Source organism: Myotis nattereri, assembly GCF_964212035.1.
Source record: "Myotis nattereri genome assembly, chromosome: 1".
Taxonomy (NCBI): Eukaryota; Metazoa; Chordata; class Mammalia; order Chiroptera; family Vespertilionidae; genus Myotis; species Myotis nattereri.
The window spans coordinates 26,625,696-26,651,859 of record NC_138075.1 but is presented as its reverse complement, the minus strand read 5'-3'; the positions used below and the strand labels follow the sequence as shown (position 1 = coordinate 26,651,859).

At 45.8% G+C, this 26,164-nt stretch overlaps 1 protein-coding gene across 2 annotated transcripts in view; it reads right to left on the bottom strand.

Moving 5' to 3' along the window:
- The window catches only part of MAP3K9 (mitogen-activated protein kinase kinase kinase 9), a gene marked incomplete at its 5' end in the record, with an annotated part of 70,888 nt that overhangs the window by 14,828 nt on the left and 29,896 nt on the right, over positions 1-26,164 (bottom strand). For both annotated transcript variants that reach the window (XM_081105310.1, XM_081105309.1), the window contains 3 exons: positions 2,166-2,341; positions 3,273-3,421; positions 11,019-11,199. In XM_081105310.1, the coding sequence (XP_080961436.1) occupies positions 2,166-2,341; positions 3,273-3,421; positions 11,019-11,199 (506 nt within the window). The remainder of the gene's footprint in view (positions 1-2,165; positions 2,342-3,272; positions 3,422-11,018; positions 11,200-26,164) is intronic.

Here is a 26,164-nt window from a genome sequence, read left to right as displayed (position 1 = left end):
CAATACCTAGAAGCAGTAGGTTGAGCCAACCTGAAGAATAAGCTGAATCACATAGGAAACCAAGACATTCACAGAGTACTAACTAGCCTAGAAGAATCTCAAACATGGTAAGTCCCCTTCTTGTGAAACACCTATGAGGGGTCAACCTCATAGTGTGCCAATCATATCGTCTACCTTCAATAATGTAAGAGGAATCACTCCAGAGACAAAGCTCATTATTCATCTTACCCTCACTCGCCCAACTACAAGCCTTATGTGGAGAGGCATCACAGCGTGGTGGTTAAGAGCGAGGACTGGCCCTAACCGGTTTGGCTCAGTGGATAGAGCGTCGGCCTGCTGACTCAAGGGTCCCAGGTTCGATTCCGGTCAAGGGCATGTACCTTGTTTGCAGGCACATCCCCAGTAAGGAGTGTGCAGGCGGCAGCTGATCGATGTTTCTCTCTCATCGATATTTCTAACTCTCTATCCTCTCCCTTCCTCTCTAAAAAACCAATAAAATATATTTAAAAAAAAAAGAGCGAGGACTGAACAAACTGCCTGAACTGTGTGGCCTTGGGCAATTTGATAGGGGGCTCATCTGTGATAGGGAGTTAATAGCACCAACATCACAGGGTGGTATAACATAAGATAATTATTATCTCATTACGTATGATTATGCAAGAATTCATATAAATAAATAACAGACCACAGCACATAGTACCTGCTCTATGAATGTTAGCTATTGTGAGAATGGGTTTGACTTTTCCTAGTAACTACTTATTGACAAAATCCAACTTTCATTTTTTTATTGGCTGGTACCCTTATAATTTCATTAACCAAAAGAAATAACTGAGAGTCAGTGATTAGCAATCTAGCAAAAGGCCAGCAACTCTGCAGTTTTTCTAGTTGGAACAGTTTTTTAATCATTCTGCTCAGTGGTCAGTGCGGGTCTCTCCCCCTTCCCCCTGAGATCCTTAAAGATTCATCATCAGCTCACTCCATTCCCCTGCAGAATGCTCGCTGACTCAACAAACAGTACCAAGTTTAGGATTGCTCTGTTGAATAAAAAGAATTTAATCTTGTTACATCAGCTGCGGAAATGATGTTGAAGTCATTTGTTTAGGGAACAATAATGATACCGCGAAGAGGATGATTTGGGAATCCGAAGACCCAGGTTGAAGTTTCTGGTTCCCTGCTTACCTACACAAGTCACTGACCCTCAGTTCTGAGAAGAAAAAGATAATGACACCTGCCCTACATGCTGGTGGCAGGGGCATAAGACTCCACGATAAAAAGGATGAGAAGGTCTTAGCAGACCTTTCAAGTGGAAGAACTGGGAAGTCATAAAGATACGTGTAATTTTAGCTGCTATTATTATCATGTTGCTTCCCAAATTCCCATGGTGGGGAGTGAGAAGGGAAAGAGAAATTAACCAAGTCTATATATAGACCTCCCTCCGGGCCCTCGCTGTAGCCCTTAGATTTAGTTCTGTCCCTGCAGTATAAAGCAACCCAGCTGCTTTGATTAACTTTACCTGTGGGGACACTGACTGCACCAAGGGCATAGAGAGGGGACATTTACAGAACGGCCACAAAACAGGAAGATGGATCTCTACCTGGCTAAGTCTCTGAACTCCCTGGTTGGTTTGGACTGTCAGCCCTTTTCACAAAAACATGAAAAATGCCCAACAATTTCAGATTCATAGTATTTTTAGCCCACATGCTATTTCTGATTCTGATACCAGAAGACACTGGCAAGGTGTTCCAATAACTGTTCTCCATGTTGAAGTATCCTTGGAATCAAGCTACCCCTCGAAAAGTCCATTGCAGAGCCAAGAAACCTTTGGAGAACTCTTTGGCACTTTCAGCTGGCAGGTGAGACACCACGTTGGTACTTGCCCAATGGTGTGCTCCCTCAGTTTGGACAATGAAGTAGATAGGCTCAAGGAGAGCTTTGGCTCCAACTCCCCCTGCTTATTCCCGCCATATTTCCAAAAGAAGAAAAAGTCTATACCATTTCAGGTCATACCTGAGGCCTGGAGCATTCTTTCCATGCAAAGCAGAGAAGGAAAGAGCTGCCCCGTTATTGCAAACCAAGCAGGAAGGTGGTCGTGTCAGGATCTGCCGAGAGGCTCCAGCAGAGAAGGCTCACTGATCCAATGCACGACTTTATCTTTTTCCTCTTACCTTTTCTTTGGCCCTGAGTTGGTCAAACATCTCCTGAATCTCATGTTTCCAGTCATCCTGCAGGCAGTGGAAGGAGTCCTTGGGCATTTCAAAGAAACCAGACTCCTCTATGGTAGTTAGCTGGTCCAGGATATTTGTGAAGGGTGGTCGTGAATGGGGGTCAGGATTCCAGCAATCTTCACGGAGCACATGAGCAGACAAAAAGCATGAATGGATAGAGGCAAATGTTAGACTTAGGATATGATGACCTCATTTACCAGGCAACTACCTCTCATTTCTCCTTTCAGAAACAGAGACTGGGATTTAGGTCCACAAACAGGGCTTAGGAAGTAAAGCCAGGTGCCCAGCATCACAATCAAAGAGGGTGAACTTGGAAAGAAAATGCTGCACTTGTGCACCCATCCAATGGTGACTATTGATTCAGCACAAGAAAGGCAAGTCCAAAGAGTTCCCTTGTGTGAAGTGCACTACCACACTTGATCCAGTTACTCACGATTCCAGTCCTACAGTGGGTAACTACACCTTGGGCCTCAATTTTCCAAAAACCAATGAGCTACCCTCCCCGACCTCAATGGGCAATTGAGAAGGCAAGGATCAACAACACTGGAGTGGGAGTCAGGAAAAATGAATTCTTTCTCCTTGCAACTCAGCTCTTACTAATGGAGCGGCCACCCATCCACTTAGCTTTTCTCAGCTTTGGATTTCTCACAAAATTGTAGGATTTGACTAGATGATTTTGAGAGTTCCTTTCTTCTCAGGTGCTCTTTATTTCTACATGTAAGACACACAGAGGTCCTAAAATAAAAGCTGCTATACCTTCTTCATTTGAGTTAATAATATAATGAAGAACTGGATAGCAGGCTTTAGTTACTAAGTTAAGATCTACAGTCACTGGAGAAGGACAGAAGGGACAGCTCTGACATCAACTATCAGGGTGCTAATATCATGTTGAAGTAGCTCTTCCAACCACCCATAGGATTCCTCCTTGAGTGACTAACACTTCATCTCCTTTTTCAGTAACTGATCCTGCAGAATTGGCCAAAATCTATCAAGTGCTGATAGGAAGGTGAACCGTCTCCAGTTTTGTCCTGGCCAGGGATCACTTACCTTCCATGAGTTTGGCAAAAGGTTCTGGGCATGTAGAAGGGATGGGGAGGGCGAGTTTGTTCATGGCCACTCCATAAGCGACTGCCAGGCCATCGATCCCTCGGAAGGGCACTTCACCAGTCAGTAGCTCCCAAAGCAGCACCCCGTAGCTAGGGAGGAGAAGAAGACGTGATAACCACGGGTACAACTGCACTGAAGTAGCTCATTCATGCGTGCTTGCTGAGCATGCCGCGTTCTCTCCAGCACGTAGGGAGACGAACAAAATGGACGTAGTAATGTAATATGAAAGGGGGACAATAAGGCCTTCTGGCGGGAAGCAAAAACTCTGGAGTCAAGCACCCTCGGTTTCAAAGTCTGCTCCTCAAATTCCTCACCTGTGAAGGGCAAATAACACAGCACTCTCTCAAGACTCACGATATTAAATGAGCTCCTCTAGTGTTTAAATCAGTGCTCAAGAGCCATAGCTATTTTGTTGTTGTTATTGTTAGTGTAATAAACTGGGAGAAGGGGCAGCCTCCCCAAAATACCTGTTTTTCTGTTTTAAAAAAATTTCGGCTTTAGTCACAAATATAAATATATATATAATATATATTTTTTAGCTTTGGAAACACAGAAAGCTGACCACTCCAAACAAACAGATTTTTCCCCCTAAAATCTTTAAAAAGGTTTCTTTAACGCCCACTAGGTTGAATAGATTCCTGCCCCCATCAGTGTGAGCCCTTAATGGACACCGCTAATTCCAAGGGGACGTTTCGCCAGGGTAGCCTGCACCAGCCGAGCACAGCAGATCACCAGCGGTGAGGACATCAGAGCTCCCTTCCTACCTTGCAAGTCTACATGAAGAATTTCTTTTCACAGGTCCTGGAAGCCAGAGAATGAGGAGCACAGAGCTTAGCGGAATAACTATTCTACGAGTTCACAATCAGAACTAGACAAAATACAGCGTGTTTAATCCTTCCAGGACTGAGTCAGGACAAGAAAACGTAAGACCATGAATGGTTGGAACAGTGGCTCTTTTTATATTTTCAACACAAACCTCGAATTTTTTAATATTCATCAGTAGTTTACAAACAACAAAAAGTCATATTAATTTAAAAGAAAGAAAGAACCCAGTATCTATTTTATCGTGGTACCTTGCATGTGCAGGGTGCTATGACATTTACAAACACCATCTTGAATCCCTACAACAAACCTGCAAGGTAAGTTTCATCATCATTTTGCAGATGAGGAAAGCAAGCTCTAGAAAGGTTGAGCAGCATATATTAAGGGCATATAGGTACATGAAGTAAGTCATGGTGGACCCTGCACCATCTTTCCATTCTTTCTCTCTAGAATGTCCTTCTACATGTCTCTGCCTGGGAAACTCTAACAGTCTTTCAAGATCTGATTCAAGTGCACCACCATTTATTAATTCATTTTAAACATCTGTTAAATCTTTATTATGCATCAAGTTCAATGCCACACACTAGCATACAGGATAAAAGATACAGATCTTGCCGAAACCGGTTTGGCTCAACGGATAGAATGTTGGCCTGCGGACTGAAGGGTCCCAGGTTTGGTTCCGGTCAGGGGCATGTGCCTTAGTTGTGGGCACATCCCCAGTGGGAGATGTGCAGGAGACAGCTGATCGGTGTTTCTGTCTCATCGATGTTTCTAACTCTCTATCTCTCTCCCTTCCTCTCTGTAAAAAATCAATAAAATATATTTAAAAAAAAAAAAAGATACAGATCTTGCCCTGGCTGGTGTGGCTCAGTTGGTTAAGCTGAAAGGTCTTGGGTTTGATTCCGGTCAGGGCACATACTCAGGTTGCAGGTTCAATCCCCAGATAGTGTGAGTAGGGGAGGCAACCGGTCAATGTTTCTTCTCTCACACATCAATTTTTTTCTCTCTCTCCCTCTCCCTTCAATAAAAACATATCCTCGGGTAAGGAAAAAAAAAAGAAAAGAAAAAGATACAGATCTTATCCACGAAGAGATTAATAAGAGGAACAGAAAGACCTTCAATTAGAATATGGAGAAATGAGTCACCACAGAGATACTATGAGCGCACAAAGGAGGGTCGCCCAAACCAGACCAGGATGGGATGGGAGATTGCTAAATCTGGAGCTAGACCTCGAATGCTGAGTGAAGGAAGAGCTAGTGCTCCAGAGACAGGGATCAGCATGTACAAGCACATGAACTTGTCTTTAGTGGCCTGGCATGGTCCCAAAGAGCAACAATGTGCCAACCCATGAGCCAGGGCAGCCAGGGGATCCCTACACATGGACCCTCAGAGTGGCCTGGCCAGTCTCCTAAGACAATGGCTTTACCCCAGTGACCCCTCCAAACACTTCATATATCTTGACAGGAAAAAGCCTGCTAGACAGTTCCAAAGTCTTGTCTGGACAAGGTGCTGGATTTTAGACTGAGGCTGATGGGAACAATTGGACACGTTAGGAAGCCTTGCCTAACACCTCCAGGTGTTACGCAGCCTTTGGCTGGGCTGCCACATACTGTAGTTGATTGTTCACCAGCCTATGGGCTCCTAGAGGGCAGGGATAGTAGTGCTTAATCTGCGTTCTCAGGGCCTGGCTCAGGCTCTGGTACATAGTAGGCACTCATTTAGTGAGTGAGTTGGTGGAGAGGGGTGGGAGTGAGTGCCTGGTGAGACGGTCCTGCAGGGTGCACAGGGTAACCCTGAGTAAGGCCTGAAAACCACCAAGAGCTGCACTGTTACACTTCCTACCAGACCTTTAATGTGGCCCCCAGACAGAGCTCACGCTGGGCAGCTTTTACCACATAAACTCTCAGCACTGCTGGCTGTATTCCTAGGTTAGAGCGACTTTCCTCTTGCCTGCCCTTGCATTACTGCCCACCTCCACCCCGAGGAAGGAACACCCACGGTCCCAAAGAACTTCTTTCTCCCATCCAGGCAAAGACAAATGGTGTCTGAACCCTAACCACCTGGAAAGACAGTAGAGTTTCAAAGATCCAAACATGCATCCTCTTTGTGTCCTAGCATCCCCCGTGTGACGGTTCTCGCGTGGAGCCCTAGGTGACCCATGGAGAAGTCTCAAGCCACCTGGAAAAGGGAGGAGCTAGGCACCTCTTGGCTGCAACAAGAGCAGCTCTGCTCATACCTGGCTGGCTTCTTTGAGCATCAGCATTCCATTCCATTTGAAGGGCTCTACAACTAAGTGAAATGGGAGGACTACTCCCCAAGAAAGATCGAGACAGACTTCAGTCAAATGCCTGCTTTACCACTTACCAGCCATGTGACCTTGGGAAAGCAAGCTCATGGCTCCAGACCTGTTCCCTCATCTGCACAAAGGCGGCCTCCCCTACACCTCGCAGAGCAGAGAATAACAACTGCTCCTCATCCAGAAGTCACCACCTGTGGCCAGCAAACATCGGTGCTGCCCTGGGAGAGGGCCTGACGTGAGAGTGGCTGGTGGGAGCTGGGGAGAGCCCTCCGTGTGTGGGGAGGGCCTTGTTGAAGGACACCTGCCTTCTGGAAGCCTTTCCGGGATGACTCAACCAGTCCGAGTTTCCCTCTGCCAATGTTCCTGTTTATTTTTGTAACAGAAGGTGGGTGATATAAAGGAAGTCTTGGTGTTCCTTTCACAGCAATAGAGTCCAAGAAAGAAACTGGAGAAATACACGTTAGTTGGGTCTGAGGCCCAGGGAGAGGCGGGCAGAAGCCCACTGATTTACCTCAAGTTTAGTTTAATTTGTTGCCCTCCTGGGATTGACAGGGAAGGTCAAGAGATCCTTCCAAGACCATTTACAAGCAGCCTGGAAGCACCCACCTAAACACTGCCTGGGACTCCCTCCCCCATAGAGAACCGCCAGCTCCCACAGTGCTGCCCTCAGGGAACTCATCCCCCCCCACCCCATGTCATTAATTAGCCACCTCCAGAGGTGTGGTAACCTTCCCCCGTTGGATATGGTCAAAGGTGGGAGAGGGGTGTTTTATTTTTTTCAACTTGAAGAAAAGCATCGGAGTGGATAGCAATCCTTCCCAACCAAAGGCACAGCAATTCCGCACCTGAACTGGACCAGGACTATTTTTCTTCTTAACCTGTGTTATCTCTAAATTAGGGCTAACCTGTTTATTAGGGATAACTGTCAACTCAGGGGTCCATGTCCTAAAGGGAGCGGTGCCCCCTGAATGGGCTCTTGCACTTGGCAATCAGCTGTGACCCCACATTCAGGAACCTCACTGACTGTTCACTAATCTTCGGCAAAAACAACTGAACTTAAAATATGTGAAAACACTTTGTAAATTGTAAAGTAGCATACAATTCTTCTTGTTGTTAGCTGGATCCTCATTCAAAATGATGACATATTTACTAACATATTTATGTAACATATACATTGATATTTTTATTGGCAATACATACTTCTTGATATGCTCATGCAATATTATATTTAAAAAGTAGCTTAAAAAACAGAATGACCCTATTTTAAGGGAAGGGTGGATGAGCATGTAAACAGGAATGAGTACACCAAAATATTAATATAGGTTATCTTTGGAAGTAAGTTGTGGGTGATTTTCTTTTTCTTTGTTTATCCATATTTTCTAATTTTTTCTATAGTGAACACGTTTTACTACTGTAACTTTAGAAACTTACAATGATCAATAAAATACCTCCATTTCATCCCACACATGAGATAAACGATGTACGGCATTCAGTATAGAGCCTGGCCTGTAAGCATTCGTAGGCGGTAAACGCTGCTACCAGTGTATGTATGCTGTATGAATAGCAATGGGCACGTGTTTTCTTCTGGTGAAGATGCAAGATCATTTGGAGCCACTTAGATGAGCAGGCTTGAAGAGAAAGAGATAAAAAGCTCATTTAATGGGTTCAATAGATGGTGTCCTAGAAAGAAATACTGAAGCATGGAAGCTAAGGAAGCTAGAAAGAAATAGGGTGAATTATGTTTTCAAACCACATTCATCAACCACGCTGAGTCAGGAGGCTTGAGCCCCGGGAACAGTCCTAATCCAGAGAGCCACTGGCAGAGCAGACCATGAGACAAATTCTAAGACACCTCATCCAAAGTGCAGTTGATTTGAAGTTTACCTCCCAGCTACTCCCTTCAGGTAGTAGAACAACATCATCAGATGCCTCTCACCAGAGGCTCCTCAAGCCTGCTTTCAGGATGTGTGCTTTCAGGGCAAACCCTGGAGCTTAGTCTTGGAACAAGGACACTTTGGGTAAAAGCTGAAAGGTTCTGCCTTGTTACTTCCCTGATGGACAGAGCCCTGCAATGGCCTTGCCCTTCCTTGCCTGGATTTCTATCACCATGAGAAGATCTGACATTAGGTATCTGGGTTTGCTCTTCCCGCTAAGAATGTACCTGGTATCCAGAGGCAACTCTGCCGAAATCATTGCAGCAACAGAAATCTTGGGAATGTGACAATTAATCCTGAGTGATTTGGGGGCCAGGCTGGGAGAAGAGGCTAGCAGGAATGTAGAAAGTAGAAAACAATCATGCTACTGAGAAGTCCTGTTGTCCCATGAAGAACGTTAAGATGAGGTTGAGTGTGGCAAGTGGTTGATTGTCCCCCGGAATCCATTCTCTCCTTCTTCCATAATAAGAGTTTTAGCTGGGCACATGGTTGTCCAGCCTACATCTGTCTGCCTCCCTTGGAGCCAGGTGTGCATACATAACCTAGAACAGGCAATGAGGGGTGCACAGAGGAGATGTGCACTATTTCTGGGTCATCTCCAAATGAAAGACAAACTGCTTGCCATGGATAAGCTCTTGTTCCCCTTCTCTGCAGACTGTAATGCAGAAGCAACAGTAAACTCAGATGTAACCATTCAGGCAAGAACAATGCACTGAGAGGCCTGAAAGAACCTGGGTTCCTGAACGATCTCATAGGGCACACCAGTCTGGACTAACTGGACGACTCCTTAAAAGAAATACACTTCTAGCAGCACAATTTACAATAGCTAAGATTTGGAAACAGCCTAAGTGCCCATCAGCAGATGAGTGGATTAAAACCGTGGTACATCTACACAATGGAATACTACATTGCTGTATAAAAGAAAGAACTCTTACCATTTGCAACAGCATGGAGAGCATTATGCTAAGTGAAATAAGCCAGTCAGAGAAAGATAAATATCTTGGCGGTTCCTCAAAAAGTTAAACATAGAATTACCACGTGACTCAGCAATTTTGCTCCTCAGTATATACCCAAGAGAACTGATAACATATATGTTCACACAAAAGCTTGTACACAGATGTCCATAGCAGCACTGAGCCAAAAAGTGGAAACAACCCAAATGTCCCTCAACTGATGAACAATGGATAAACAAGCTGTGGTATATCCATAAATGGAATATTATTCAGCTATTAGAGGAATGAAGTTCTGACGCATGCTAACACATGGATACACCTTGAAAACATTATGCTAAATGAAAGATGCCAGTCACAAAAGACCATATATGATATGATTCCATTTGTATGAAATGTCCAGAATAGCTCCCTAAAGACAGAAAGTAAGTTTGTGGTTGCCAGGGCAGATTAGGAAATGACTGCTAAGGAGTATCAGGTTTCTTTTTTGGGTAATAAAAATATTCTGAAAATAGATAGTGGTTATAGTAGGTTGAATGGTGGCCCTAAAAAGTTATGTCCATGTCTTCATACCCAAAAGCCTTATTTGGAAAAGAATCTCCCCTAGAGTCTCTGGAAGGGGTGTGGCCCTAGGGCCACTAACTGTAGACTTCTGGTCCCCAAACTATACATTTCTTTGGTTTTACGACACCAGGTTTGTGGTAATTTGTTATAGCAGCCCTAGGAAACTAATAACAATGGTGACTGGTATAACACTTTGTAAATTTACTAAAAACCACTGTCATACTTTTTAAAGGGTAAATGTGACTATCTCAATAATGCTGTTATTAAAAATACACACACATACATACAAACACATAAGCTCACTTTACCACACATCAGGAAGCAACGACTTCACGGACTGAGGTACAACGATAACCTATAGTCCTTTCTTTTGCGTACCGAGGTGATGCCCAGTCTCACAGCCACGGGCTGCATGCTCTGTAGATGCTCCTCCTCTTGTCCTCCCATCAGTGGGGACAAGAGTTTTAGATCCATATGTTCACACAAAAACTTGTATTCCTCTTAAAAGGAATACAAAAGTGACCTCGTGGGCTGATATTTATTAGGCAGATGGCTGGTCCAATCTGTGACTATGCATTTCTGGGCACATGCTTGGACTTCTTTTCCTACTCCTTATCCACATTCAACAGATAGACTAAAAAGGTTAACCGGATAACTGGAAAGGATAATTTCCAGCCACCAGAAAAAAGAGACAGCACAGTGAATACTTATCGTCCCAGGAGCTTATAGTGGGGACAAGTCCAGCAGTAAGAGCACTGTCGCTAAGCAAGCCAGGGTGACCCTGGTGAAGGTCTCCAGGAGTGACGGAGTGCCCTCACCCCCTACAGTCAGCGATGGGAGTACACACTGCCCCTGACCTTCCATAGGGAGCAACCACTGACAGAGAGAGGCCTGCATAGATGTGCATTTGCCACGGCACTGGAGGGACTTCTGGCAGATGAAGGCACTGGAAACTGTCCCTGGCAACTCGGGAATTAGTGTAGATTTCTCTGAAGGGGTCACTTAGACCTACTTGGGGTTCCTGGGCATCTATGCAACCTCAGTTCTCCGAGTCTCGAAGTGTGTGTGCAGCCAACACAGACCCGGGGGACACTGACCTTGCACCCTTGAGCCTTACCTCCACACATCGCTGCCTTTGGAAAACATGGAGGCACGAATGACTTCGGGGGCCATCCAAGCATATGTCCCTGCCGCGCTCATCTTGGTGGTTCGGTGCCATTCCCGAGCCAGGCCGAAGTCAGTGATCTTCAGAATCTTGTTGCTCAGGTCTCCATTCTCCACCTTCTGGAGGATCAATACTGGGCCAGGAAAGGAATACAAAGAAACCAGAGAGTCTGCATTAGTCACAGGGCAACCACCAAATGCAGAGCCCTCGGGGACCCACTGTCCTCTCCTGTGCAGGCTCCATCATGCAGCTACCAAGGACTGACTGATGGTCGGAGCCATCACTCCTACGAGGCACCATTTTTATGCCACATCTTTTATCAGCATTATCTCCAAACCACACACAGCCTTATGAGGTGGGTACTACTGCCACCTCTGTTTCACACAGGAAACTGAGGTGAGGAAACTGAACTATGGCACCATTAAATTTTCCAAGGCCACCCACCAAATAAGCTAGGACTGAAACTCAGGCAGCCTGACTCAAGAGCCTTCTCTCTTAATCTTATAACACACGGCCCATTCACCCCCTAAGGAAGGCGCTGAGGTCACAGCTGACCCCGCTGAGGAGCGAATACTTGGGTTTTCTGTCGGCCAGGGCACTGCTGGGCTATAGCCTAAACTTCATGGTACATGAAGAATATCTAAATAACACTATCATTGAAAATACACACACATACTAGTACATACAAACGCATAAGCTCACTTTACAACACATCAGGAAGCAACGGCTTCACAGACTGAGGTACAAGGATAACCCAGAGTCCTTTCTCAGCCCACAAGGAATGGACGTGCACGTTGGATTTCCAAGGTTTCGTGTCTGGACAGTCTCCATGAACCAATCAAAGGTACTTAAGCTCATAAGGAAACACATTTTGGGACACAGAGATTTCCCCTTATTCCAGGAACTCACCCCCTCCCCATTGGGAAGTGGCTGACAGGGTCAGAGGGTACACACGCATTCACACCCATGATGTTCTCTATGAACATGGCCAGGAAGGAAGAACTGGTGGCTGAACTGGTTTTACTGGGCCGTCTCCCTGGTTTAACGCCAAAGCATCGCGGTGTGGGAGCCATTCTGGCGTTCCTCGGACAGCAGCTGAGGCAGCCACCTCACGCACAGGACGATTCAGCGATAAGTGTGCCCTGTGGGAGCCAATCTCCCCCAAAAGAGCAACAACGCTAATTGACTGCAGTGCTGTAAGCTGAGCCAAGGAACTCTGCCGGAGCGGGCAGCGAGTGAACGCCTTGGATCTGTGAAGGACAAGCCTTCATTTTCCAAGTGGGATGGTTCCGCAGGCCTGGAGCAAACACAACCGCTCGGGGCCAGACACTGACCACGTGGAATTCAGAGTTCTGAACACAGGATTCCAGGGAAGGAGGAATGCTTCCCTGCCGCTCAGGCTGGGGAGGTGTAGGGCAAGGGCCTTAGGCAGATCCTGCAGGCATACAACTGTACTTTTCCTGCCGCCCTCCACCCCCAGCCAATGTCCAACTGTTACCACATGGAAAGGATGGAGACCAACAATCTCCAAGCCCTATGTGGTTCTCAGAAAATCATCAGTAAAGAGGGTTTACAAGCAGCCACGGAGCTGGGGGCACAAAAGAAAACCGTGCCAGCCACTCCCTGAACCTAATGGACTAAGTCTCCTTCCTCCACACCCTCTCCCCTGACACGGCCCTCCCCACTCCCTGCTTCCAGCAGCCTGAAAGGGTCCAGGCCTCTGAGTGCTGGGCAGATAAAAAACAGAAAACAAAAAAAAAACCTGTCTTCATGTCATCTACTAAAAATCTTTCCAGACCCTAGCCGGTTTGGCTCAGTGGCTAGAGCGTCGGCCTGGGGACTGAAGGGCCCCAGGTTCGATTCCGGTCAAGGGCATGTACTTTGGTTGTGGGCACATCCCCGGTGCGGGTATGCAGGAGGCAGCTGATCAATGTTTCTAACTCTCTATCCCTCTCCCTTCCTCTCTGTAAAAAATCAATAAAATATATTTTTTAAAAATCTTTCCAGGTTCTTCTATGCCTCTCTCTCTCTCTCTCTCTCTCTCTCTCTCTCCTTGGACAGAGATAGCGGACGAATGTGCACTCAGGTTGCGGGCACTAAAGGAAGTGACAGTACAGAAGCTCACTGAACCTCCAAAGAGGGGCCACCAGCTGCTGGCCGTTTCTCCGGAGCCATCCTTAAATCAAAAGTTCAGAGAGATCCCCCCTTTTCATAGGCAATGGGGTTTAGTCCTGTTACCCCAAATCTCCAGGTGGCTGGCCCAAGGCACAGTGGGGAGGAGGGTAAGAGTTTCATGGTACATGCCCAGCCAGTGTGGCTCAGTGGTTGAACATCAACCTATGAAGCAGGAGGTCAAGGTTGGATTCCTGGTCAGGGCACATGCCCAGGTTGCAGGCTGGATTCCCAACTGGGTGTGTGCAGGAGGCAGCTGATCAATGATTCTCTATCATGATTGATGTTTCTCTCTCTCTGCCCCTCTCCCCTCCTCTCTGAAATCAATAAAAATATTTTTTTAAAAAAGAGTTTCATGGTACATATGCACATGGAACCAGCTAAACTTCCTCATACTCTCTGCTGGAAGGGGAAGCAGAGAAGTTTGGGTTCTGTTACAGGAAAAGGGTTTTTAGCCACTGACTGGCATACTGAAGACGATGTTTAAAACAGCCTAGTCTGTCAGTTGGTTTAGGAGGGATGGCAATGATGGAGATGGGGCAAGAATCAGCCCGGAGAGAGACGGTCTGCCTCTGAATGCCTACAGGTAGTGCAGGTCCAGCCCCATCTCACCCAATCCCCACTGCTCCCTGCTGCCTCACACCCAGCTGAACTCAAATATTTATCCCAACAGGTTGGGCCCTGAAGGCATCTGAGTTAGAAATCCCTGGTGTCCTGCCCTCAGCCACAAGGAGAAGTGTAATTAGAAGCCAGTTAATAAACCTGGCAGATGGCTACAGGCAAGGATTCTCACCGTGTCCTGACATACTGGTATCAACAAGTCTCTATTACTGGTAATAATTATGGTTACAAAGTTTGTAAAAGCTTTACCTTTTTCTGGAGTTTTAAAAAAATTGAAATGAAATTCACATAACATAAAATTAAAACTTTTAACGTGAACAATGCAATGGTACTTAGTACATTCACAATGTTGTACAACCACCACGTCTATCTAGTTCCAAAATATTTTCATCACTCTTCCAAGGAAACCCCATGCTTCTTAAGAAATTGTTTCCCATTCTCCCCTCCTCCTAGCCCAGTGATGGCGAACTTATGACACGCGTGTCAGAGGTGACACGTGAACTCATTTTTTTGGTTGATTTTTCTTTGTTAAATGGTATTTAAATATATAAAATAAATATCAAAAATATGTCTTTGTTTTACTATGGTTGCAAATATCAAAAAATTTCTATATGTGACACGGCACCAGAGTTAAGTTAGGGTTTTTCAAAATGCTGACACGCCGAGCTCAAAAGGTTCACCATCACTGTCCATTAATAGGCATTGGGGTTGCTTCCATCTTTTGATGATTGTGAATAGTGCTATGAACATGTGTGTACATATATTTTTTGAATACCTGTGTTTAATACTTTGGGGTATATACCTAGGGGTAGAATTACTAGATTATATATAACTACAGGCCCGGTGCACAAAATTCTGCCTGGATTGTGAGAGGGCACAGGCCAGGCTGAGGGACCCTGCCAGTTCACGATCGGGGCTGAGGAGGGACACAGGAGGTTGGCCACCAGGGAGGGATTGCAGGAGGGGTCCAGGGTGTATCCGGCCCATCTTGCTCAGTCCCGATTGGCCAGACCCCAGCAGCAAGCTAACCTACCAGTTGGAGCGTCTGCCCCCTGGTGGTCAGTGCACATCATAGTGACTGGTCGACCGGTTGACTGTCTGCCCCCTGGTGGTCAGTGCACATCATAGCGAGCAGCTGAGCGGCCTTAGCATATCATTAGCATATTACGCTTTGGCTGGCTGAATGGCCAACCAGATGACTGGACACTTAGCATATTAGGCTTTTATTATATAGGATTCTATGTTAAACTTTTTGAGGAGTTCCTGTGCATCATTCACAGACTCCCCACTGCCCCATCCTACTGTAGCTGGGTGCTGGGGGCGTCTTCCCAATGTTACCTATCCCTGGGGAACTAGGGAGAGCCAAGTGTATAGCAGGGAGGATAACGACACTGGGGAAAGAGGAACCCCTCAGCCAGGTTCACTAGTGACTAACACGTCCAGCTGGTGCTGGTGCTGGTGCTGGTGCTGGTGGGGGACACAGGAAAGATAAGCCAGTCTTCCTTATCCGTCAAGGGCCTCCCAAAAGCTGCACGGAGAGATACATGAAAAAACTGAACATCAGGTCAGGACGAAGCGTACACCAATAAGGGCTCAGGTTTTGCTACAGTCTCTAAGATAATCATAGTTTTCCAAACCTCAGTAACTCAAGAACATTACCTATATACCATTGACCTGATATTTTTATTTTATCTTATTTTTTAAAATTGATTTCAGAGAGGAAGTGAGAGGGAGAGAGAGACAGAAACATCCATGATGAAAGAGAATCATTGATTGCCTTCTGCACACCCCCTACTGGAGATCAAGCCTGCAATCCAGGCATGTGCCCTTGACCGGAATCAAACCTGGGACCCTTCAGACCACAGACCGAGGCTCTATCCACTGAGCCAAACCAGCTAGAGCTTAATGTTTTTCTTTAATTACTTAAAGAAGAAATTTTGTATCATAACAAATGGAAAAAATATTCTAAATATTAGGTACAAATAAATAAAATTAAAATAACTTATTAGTTTCAGCAGATCCTGCTACTGGTCAAAGTTCTGAGCCTAAGGCCTGTTTCTTGGTTAGAAAGAAAAGATTAGACATGTTAGAGAGGAATAAAGGCCAACTAGCACTAGAATGATGATATTGAGCGGTTGAATGACTTTCTATGGGAGCCAACAGTATTTAATACAAACCATCTAAAAGGGCCTCAAGGCCATCCTCTGCTAGGATAGCAGGGGGAGAAATGAGCCAATGAGCCGGGTAGGATGGGGACAAAGGCTTTGTGCAATGATCTCCTATCATTTAGCTGGAGGCCAGGCCCTCAAAACTCAGCAAAATTGAGGAGACTCCCCCATATGTCTGAATGGCAAATGATGGCTTACCATTTTGAGATTTCTTATTTATTATTCACCTTCATTAGCACAAGGGGCTCAGATTTGCTAAATGCTCAGCTTGGCACCAAGGCTCCCATCCCCATTTGGTTCAAATGATTCCCCATCACCGCTCCCAGATTATGCAATTGGTCTAACTCTGTTTAGAGTTAGGTTTTGCTTGATTTAGTCTTTTTTATCTTAAGTTTATTGTCAAATATGTATACATATAGAAGAATGTATATAAAACATGTACTAGTATTATAGTTTAAAAAAATAAGATGAAACCCATCCATTCTCTTAGAAACTCCATGTGTCACAACCCCTTCCCTCTCCCCAGATGTCACACAATCCTGTTATTCATTCTTTTACTTCTCTTTGTAATATTACATCCTATGTCTATATCCCTAAATAAGATATTGTTTAGTTTTGAAAAAAGTGAGACAAGCACAAATGTAGCTTTGTGTACTAGTTTCCTAGGGCCACCAGAAGAAATTAACACAAAATTGGCTTAAACAAAGAAACTTATTCTCTCTCAGTCTGGAGGCTAGACTTCTAGTCCAAAATCAAGGTGTGGACAGGGCCACGCTCCCTCCAAGACTCCAGGGAAGATCCCTCCTTGCCTCTTCTAGCTTGTGGTAGTTGCCAGCAATTCTTGGCATTCCTTGGCTTAGGGTGGCATGACTCCAATGTCCTCATGTGGCCCTCTGCCCTCTGTGTGTCTGACTGTGTCTTCACATGGCATTCTCATCTCTGTGTGTCCATGTCCGTGTCCCTCTTCTTATAAAGACACCAGTCATTGGAGTGAGGCCATCCTCGCCCAGCATGACCTCATCTTCACTTGATTGCGTCTACAAAGACCCTGTGTCCTATAAAGGTCACATTCACAGGACAGGCCACCAACATATCTCATTTAGGGGAACACAATCCTACCCACAATACTGTACAACAGGAAGAATACTGCATGTGCTAGAGGAAGCCTCCCAGAAGGTAATTAGCTAAACAGAGTTTGGTTGTGGTCCCAGAGAATTGCCAAGAGCCCTTCCAGGGAAAGCTGATGAGCAAGATGGTAAGTGAGTCCCAACAACGTTGGGTAGGTGGCCACAGCGGGGACATCTGGCAGTGCGGTCATGGGGAAAGGTGCAGATACTGGACATCCCTCGGGACTATGGTTGCAGGAGTGAGCTCTTCTGATGTTCTGTTTCTAAATTCACTGGGGCCTGCCTCTGATTCTCGGGATCAGGGAAAGAATACACTCTGTCTCTCTGGTCAGCAGAGCAAGGAGAGGTGAGCTGGAGCTTACTCGGCACATGAGCAAGACAGCCAAGTGCAGACAGGAATCCGGACCAGGCTCCCCCAGGGAGTCAGCCTCAGGCTAAAGAGATGGAACACGGGCAGTAGGTAAGTAGGTAACGACAGCCCCTTGCCCACTGTCCATCCTCTTTGTCAAATGCACAACCGTTCTCCTGGGATCGCCCTTCCCAGTCCTCGGGGATTTCCCTGCGCCTCTCTCCTGTGTTATTTCCTGTGCCCTACACCCCACTTTCTCCTTTGGCTGGTTTCTCCTCTTGCTTTGGTGGTGTGTGTTCTCCTTAGAAAGAGGAAAGTACTTTTTTTGTTAGAAAATTATCTATTCCATCCCCATACTTGGTATAACAAGGACTGGAGACTTTCCTTCATAAATCTGAAGGCATCATGCATTATATTCTTGCTTCTAGCACTGCTGTTATGAAGCCCGCAGCCATGTTGCTTCCTGATGCTCTCTGTATGCGATGTGTCTTTTTCTTCCCGGAAATTGTTAGTCTCTTCTGATTCCCGCCCCACCCCCCATTCTGAAATCTCAGAGGGTGGGAATTTAGTGAATACTTTCAAATCTGAACACTCGTGTCCTTCAGCTACAGGGAATTTTCTTGAAGTATTTTACTGTTAATTTCCTCCCCTACTTATTTCCTCTTTCTCTACAACTTCTAGCCAGATAGTGGGCTTTTTAGGCTGCTCCTCCAATTTTCTTATCTTTCTCTTCTACTTTTTCCAGTTTTCTTTCTTTTTCCTCTTTTTTCTGAGGCATCGTCACTTTATCCTCTAACCCTTCCATTGGGTTTGTCGTTTCCCTATCATGGTTCTAATTTCTAAGAGAGAGCTTTTTGGTTCACTGAATTTTTTAAAAATTGAGTGGCAAGCACAAATGTAGCTGTGTGACAGCTGTTTAATATGGGCACAATATCTTTTCTTTTACCTGCGTGTATTACTGATGGTTCTTTTTAATTTCTCTGTTTTCTCCCAATGTTGTTTGTTCCAGTTACTTTTTCTCCTTGGGCTTTGGTCTCTAATGTACTTTTGTTCAGAGCTGTAGTAATCTTTAGTTGTCTGTTCATGATTAAGAACCAAATTGTGCTTAGATTTTAAAGGTATATACTGAAATATTTACCAAATTTTTTTTTCAGGATTTCCCTCAAAATAATCAAGGGTGATGAATGAGTGGAGTGACAGAAGATATAAGATTACCCACGAGTTGATCATTGCTAAAACTGTTTGAGTACAGGGGAGTTCATTATGTCATTCCCCTTACTTGTGTATTGGTTGTCCATTATAATAAGGGGGGGGAGTTTCAAAAGCTGGGTAGAACCTCTAAGCACACAGGAGGAATCTGTCAGCTTTGAACTTCACTGTAGGGAGGTCCAGATGAGCCTAGACAAGAATACCTGAGGTCATTTCTCTGGAGCTGGCCAGCTCCCAGAGGGCAGTACTATTCCAAACTGCTAGGAGAGCAAAGGTCTGGCTGCCAGTGAGCTGGGAATCGAGTCGTGAGGACGGCGAGGTGGTCCCAGAAGACAGGCTTCTGTACAGAAACAGTGACTTCATCTTCATCCCCTTTTTTACTTTTTTTAAAAAATAGATATTTATGGATTTCAGAGAGGGAGAGGGAGAGAGGGAGAAACATCAATGATGAGAGCGAATCATTGATCGGCTGCCTCCTGCACACCCCTTACTGGGGATCGAGTCAGCAACCCGGGCATGTGCCATGACCTCCTGGTTCATAGGTCTACACTCAACCACTGAGCCACACTGGCCGGCTCCTCTTTCCATTTTTCAGAATAAAGTATCCACACTCTCCATATACTTAGTGTCCCCAGTCCAGAAACTGCTTCAACCCTACCACAAGGAAAGGCAGTCAGGTGCTGAATGGGGTGCAAAAGGAAGCGGTCGATGGACCCAAATGCATTTCTTACAATGGATGCCCAATCCTTTTTATTTTAGCAACCTCTCCTCCCCCAGTTCACCCCAGTTCCTGGGGTACCTGGTCCTGGTAGCTCCTAGACTTTTAAGGAATCTGTGATATAAACAGATTGGACCTTTGCTTTCCTCACTGTCAGCTTAAAATTGTCTCTCTCAAATGTGCTAAGTCAATTACCACTCATCCACCTGTTTCCCAGCTTCCGAACGTTTACTGCTGTTATCTCCTCTCCTGTTCGCCTTGTGAGTTCCTGGAGTTTCAGCTGGGTTTCAAGAGAGCACAAACAGCTGTAGTATTTGTATGTATTCAACCTGCCTCCTTAGCCTGGAACCGCCCTTGGTTTGTTGTTTTCTGGGGTAGGGAGCAGGACCAAGTACAGTCTGTATCCAGAGGCGCCCTGCAAGGGCTTCCCACTTTCCTTGGCTGGGTTCTTCCATCCCCCAATATGCAAATTCTGTATTCCTGCTTGTTCCTGCCAAAGCTCAGATCAGCCTCCATGTCACGGCATCCCCTCCCACCTCAATAAGAACAATTTCTGAGCTCCAGCAAAGAGGGAAGAAAAGAGCAACAGATGAAGACCCCGAATGTCTGGGTCTGGCTCCACCACTGTGTGATCTCCACCAGAATCCCGTTCCCCCACCTCTGACCTTCTCTGTAATTCCCAGAAAGTAGTGTCAGTCTTTCCTGGGCCCAGCCAAGCTCCACCACCCATTTGAGTTGCAGAACAGCTCAACTCAAAGGCAAAGAGAAGTTAGGTAGAGGATTCTACCACAGAGAAAAGCTCCGTAGACACAGCCAGGCCGTAGGAGCCTGAGTCAGCACTGGAGACTTTAGCCTCCTGCAGCTCGTCCTCACCAGTGGAAGAAGAAAGACCTCGGGCTCCAGCCCCACAGGCCGGACTCCCCATTGTGCTGACTCAGCAAGAGCCACATGGAAGAGCCTGTCTCATGGACCACTACCATGCAGTGAAGACACAGCCAGAAGGCATCCCCCAGCCTCTCTTGGCCCCTGACCCTCAGCTCACTCTGTCCCTTCCTACAAGGCCAAGAGAGGCCAGACTTGCTTACAGAGGCAAATGATTCACCACCTAGACTCCCCGACTCTCTGCCTCAGCAAAGGTGTGGTGCTGCCTGGAGACAGCAGGGAGATGCCAGCAGCCACCAAGGCCCCAGCTGGGTTCAGCAATGTCAGCAGAGCTGCACCAAGTCCACTGGCACAGCCAGCGAGGCTGTGCTTCCCAACAAACACTTGGGCCCAGGCAGCTAGCAGGCCCTGTGGGAAGATCTACAGACGAGTAGAGAGAACCGGGTCTTTGAGGACTTTGGATCTACCTCCTCTTCTATAGAAGAGGAAACTATTGGATGTGTGCAGTGCAGTCCTGGAAAAGCCAAAGGGCACTCAGCACAGTGACGTTGTCCTGTGACCCGAGCCAGAACAAAGCTGAATTACAATGGCCTCCCTTCCTGTACCTGTTACCTGAAGAGGCATACAGGTGCTCAATAAAGATATCTTGAATGAATGAATGAATGAGTGAATGAATACATATCATCCCAAAGGTTTCTGATTGAATCAGCTAAGGCAGTGGTCCCCAAATACCTATCTGAGGGCTGGCTACATCAGAATCACCAAAGAAACTATAGCAATGATGCCTAACCTTTTAAAATATGTCCTTTCATCCTTAAACAATGCTATTATGATGGCAAATGTACTTTAGTGTGTGTCAATTAAGAAGAAAACAATAACCAGGGCTAATGTTTATGAGGGCCTTAATGTGTGCTGTGCACTGGACCAATTGATTCACCCATAATCTTACTTCTCCCGGCAATTCTGGAAAGCACTTTGAGATGTGGAAACTGCAGTCCAGAGAGGCTGGTCCACAAGTGGGAGGAGGCAGTGCCAGGACATAACCCAGGTCTGAATGAAATCACAGTCGGGGCCACAGGTCACCAATCAAATTAAACCCCAATAAGAAAAGCACTTTTAAATGTATTTGTATTTATGAACACAGCAGCACCTACACACGTGTGAAAAACAGAAAAATGAATACTTGCACTTTCTATGAACATGTTTAGATTTAAAGACACCTTGCAGTAATCCCCTCCTCAGGGGTCGATAGCCCATCACTGGGAACCACTGAGCTCAGTGCCTAGAAGCCCATTATGCAGAACGCAGCAGGATACTGCCTCCAGGAGAGGATCTACCTGTCTACCCTCACCTCACATCCAAGCAGGTGTCACCAAGCCTCCAACTCCAGAGGAGTGGATGGGAGAGAATCTCCACGGAAGGGTTAAAACAGAAGGACAGAGTCAGCAAGTTCATGAGAAAGACAAAACAAGTTGAAAACACAGCAGAAATGAACTGCTACATTAGCAATCCTAGCAACATATTGTGGAAGGACTAACGGGGGATTAATGATAGGAAGAGAGCCTGAAATCTGTGACCCAGACTGTTAGTCGCCCTTCAATGGTTATTCTCCCCTCCTCCCATAGTAACAGAACCCGCAATTTCAAGATGGGCATCTGGCCACCTCTAACACCCATTAAATTTCCCTTGTTCCTAGTATAGCCAGGTGACTAAGATGTATCCTGTGGCTGCTTTCTGTAACATTGTCTTAAAAATGCCAGCTCCAGGCCTTTGGCCCTGCTTCTTCATCCCTTCTTACCTTGTGCTGCCTGAAACATGAATGTGATAGATGGAAGACTAGCTACCAGTTGGGACCATGAGGGTGAGATCATGCCCAAAAGTTGGCATAGCTGTGAACGAGAAGTTTAGGGCTTGTAGAACAGAGATGCCATGCCAACCATGGGCTGTTCTTGCCAGACTTTTATGTACCGAAGGACCAGACTTCTTATTTCAGCCACTAGAGACTGTGAGTGTCCACTCCTGACAGCTAACTTATACAAAGTCAAATTCCACTCCTACAAAATCTCTGTAGCCCTGGCTGGTGTGGCTCAGCTGGTTAAGCATCATCCCATGAAGCAAAGGCTGCCAGTTCAATTCCAGGTCTGGGCTCGTGCCCAGGTTGGGGGCTTGATCCCAGGAGGGAGTGTGCAGGAGGCAAGCGATTGATGTTTCCATCTCGTTGATGTTTATGTTTCTCTCTCTCTCTCTCTCTCTCTCTCTCTCTCTCTCTCTCTCTCCCCCCCTCCTTCTCCCTCTCCCTCTCCCTTCCTCACTCTCTAAAATCAATAAAAAGATATATTTTTTTAAAAAAATCTCTTTACAGCAAAACAGCAATCCAAAATTGAAAATATAAACCAAAAGCAACATTCCAGCCAATAAAATCTCCAAGCAATAGAGCCAAAGATTTGGATGGCCTCTCCAAGCTGTTATAAAATGAATCAACTTGAAACATGTTTCAACTGCATATTATTAAAGTAGTATAGTATGTCATGTTTTATAATAAGTGTTGGCTTAAATATTTCAAAAACAAAAGGCCGCATGTATGGAGGGCCTACAGGCAGTGCGCTAAGTACAGGGTGCTCAAATATAAATTAAACCAGTACCTCCCCTCAGGGAGATCACTAGCTAGGCGGAAGGCTCAAGGAGTAAGAAAGGATTTTTAAGTAAGGAGTAAGTAAGACCTTTGATTTTTGTTATAAACCCTGTGATATAACTTGGCTTCTAGACTAAACATTATACATGTGTGACTTTAAAAATACACATCAAAAAGATGTAGCAGGCAATTTAATAATATAGGACTATATTAAAATAAAACGTTAGTATAAAAAAAGACATAACTTGATCGCATTTCTTTTTGTTGAGAATATGCTGTCCATCTATCTATCTGTCATATAGGAAACACCTGAGAGGTATATACCTACACCTAATTGCTAACAGCAGTTATCTCTGGCTACCAGGATTTGAGGTGACAAATTTTTTATACTCATCTACATTGGTGAAATCATCTAAAATAAACGTGTATTTTTGTTAATATAAATAATAGGTCCCCTTTTTGCCCCTGTTGACCTCTTCTAGCCCAAGCTCCTTCCACTATCCCACACTGTCCCCTCTACTTGGGATTCAAATGTTTAGCAATTACATCTCCACAAGACCTTGCACATCTCTACACTACATCTCTCCTAAGCCACAGTCCACATCTTCATGTTTTTTGTTGTCTTGGGATGGGTTCATACCATAAGTTAACTGGGCAGGCACCTCACTTAATCCTACACCCTGTGTGGACAGAGCTGCCGCTGAGAATGGTTTCCTCAGAGCACTGTCAAGTTGGTGATGGCTACTTCTCACTGGCCAGGACGAGCAGGGATGGCTGTCTAGAACAAAAGGGAACTGAAGAGAAGCCACCAAAGCTCAGAGTAAAACCCAATTCTACCTGAGCCCACTGTCCTTCCCACTAGAACTCTGGGGGTCTCTGAAACCAAACTACTAGAGGATTGCTCTGTATCTTTCTAGGGAAGGGAACCAACCTTTTATAATTAAACTAGAGGCCCGATGCACAAAATTCGTGCAAGAGTAGGCCTTCCTTCCCCCGGCTGCCAGCACCAGCTTCTCTCTGGCACCCAGGACCCTGGCTTCCCTTGCAGAGGGAGGCCCCACCCACCCGCAGCAGCCCGTGGGTCAGTGGCCTGGGCCTCCCTCTTTGGGGCAATCATGGAGTCCCCTGATTGATCGCCCTGCTGGCCTATGGCTTGGGCCTCCCTCTGCGGGTGATCATGGGATGATGGCCGGGCCTCCAACCAATCACATCGTACCCGCCTTGGCTGGCCTGGTACCAGTGGGTGTCATAGCATGGTCCCGGATGGTCATCCAAGTGGTCATTCCACTGTTCAGCTATTCGGTCGATTTGCATATTATGCTTTTATTATATAGGATAGGAGTGCTTTAGAAGTGAAGATTGTAAATATCTGGGAAGATCAGACACTGAAACTAAGGCATCTCTGGCAAGGTGTGATGGGCAAGAGCTTGCTGGTAGGCAGTGTCTCACTAGGTGTAATTCAGAGCAAATGTGTGCCATAAGCACCATGGCTGAGATAGTACGTTAGCTTGGGGGCTGGGGAAAGAAAGTGTTTATGGACAGGCATGTAACCCTGCTACAATCTAGTCTGACACCATTGTAGGAGTTTTGAATCACACATGCTAGACCCTGTAAACTCAATACCACCAATTGTCTTTTTTTTTTTTAATATATTTTATTGATTTTTTACAGAGAGGAAGGGAGAGAGATAGAGGGTTAGAAACATCGATGAGAGAGAAACATCGATCAGCCGCCTCCTGCACATCTCCCACTGGGGATGCACCCGCAACCCAGGCACATGCCCTTGACCGGAATCGAACCCGGGACCCCTCAGTCCGCAGGCCGACGCTCTATCCACTGCACCAAACCGGTTTCGGCCCACCAATCGTCTTTTAGTTACACCCCTCCAGATGGTATATCTATTCTAGACCATCAGTAAGGTCAGTGGAGAGCTGAGAAGAGAAAACTTACACGTTCAAAAGTTCGAGGATAAAAACTAAGAAAGCAGAGGAATCCTGGGATCTTGAAGTTCTGATATCACCATTAGACCCCCATCCTTAAGATAAGTATGAATTTGGTGCTGAGCAGTAGCAGGTAGGCCCAATACAGATGCTTAGCAAAACCCAAAACAAAATGTTCTCAATCCAGGATCTCTACTTGGATTTAGGGAATCCTCTTCCATCATCCCTTCAGTCACCAGGCTGTAAGAACTATGAACAGTCTTTGACTGGCTGATCTCTAACTTTCCACCCATCTCTAGGACCCTGTTGCTTGGTCCAATGCCTAGCTCACTATTCTCTTCACCGGGAATCTTCATTCCTGTCCCACCCCTACCAAGTCACCATCCACGTCTCTTTGTCCTTTCCTATAATGTGTGCCCTACCCAGGGATTCATCCCCAGACCAGCAGAAAGGGCCTTCAGAGAGTGACAAGAAAGGCAAAGAGTAAGTGTAAATTCCGAAACAGCCACAGTCGACCATGGGAGAAACATTACACACTGTTCATTCACCTAAAAAAGAATCATTGTCCAGCCCTAGCCAGTTTGGTTCAGTGGATAGAGTGTTGGCCTGGGAACCGAAGGGTCCTGGGTTCAATTCTAGTCAAGGGCATGTACCCTGGTTGCAGGCTCCTCCCCAGCCCGGGCCCTGGTCAAGGTGCGTGCAGGAGGCAGCCAATCGATGTGTTTCTCTCACATCGATATTTCTCTCTGTCTTTTCCTATCTCTTCCACTCTCTAAAAATCAATGGGAAAATATCCTTGGGTGAAGATTAAAAAAAGAAGAAGAAGAAGAAAAGAAACATTGTCCATATTCAAAAATGGAGGGGAAAGTTATTTTAGAAAGGAGCCTTCTCCTTGCTCCATCAGTAAGTCTCTGGGGTCAGTAAGTCTCCCTACAGGACCAGGCTGGTGCTACTGAAAGTGGTCAGGGCACACTGGGTGGAGTCTGAAACACAAGGGTCAGGACCTCACCAGAGAGTCACATGCCCCAGCAAGTCAACTCTTGAGATGCCAGTTTTGTCCTCGAACCACGAGGCCACACCCTGACAAACTGCAGCAAACACTCTCCTCTCTGGGAAAGAGGCATCACTACCATGGTGATGGAAAGGGAGCTGGAGTCAATAAGTTTTTTAGTTTTGTTATTTTTAAATCCTAAGTCAAGGACATGCTTATTGATTTTAGAGAGCAGGGAAGAGAGAGAGTGAGAAAGAGACAGAGAGAGAGACATATCAATCAGTTGCCT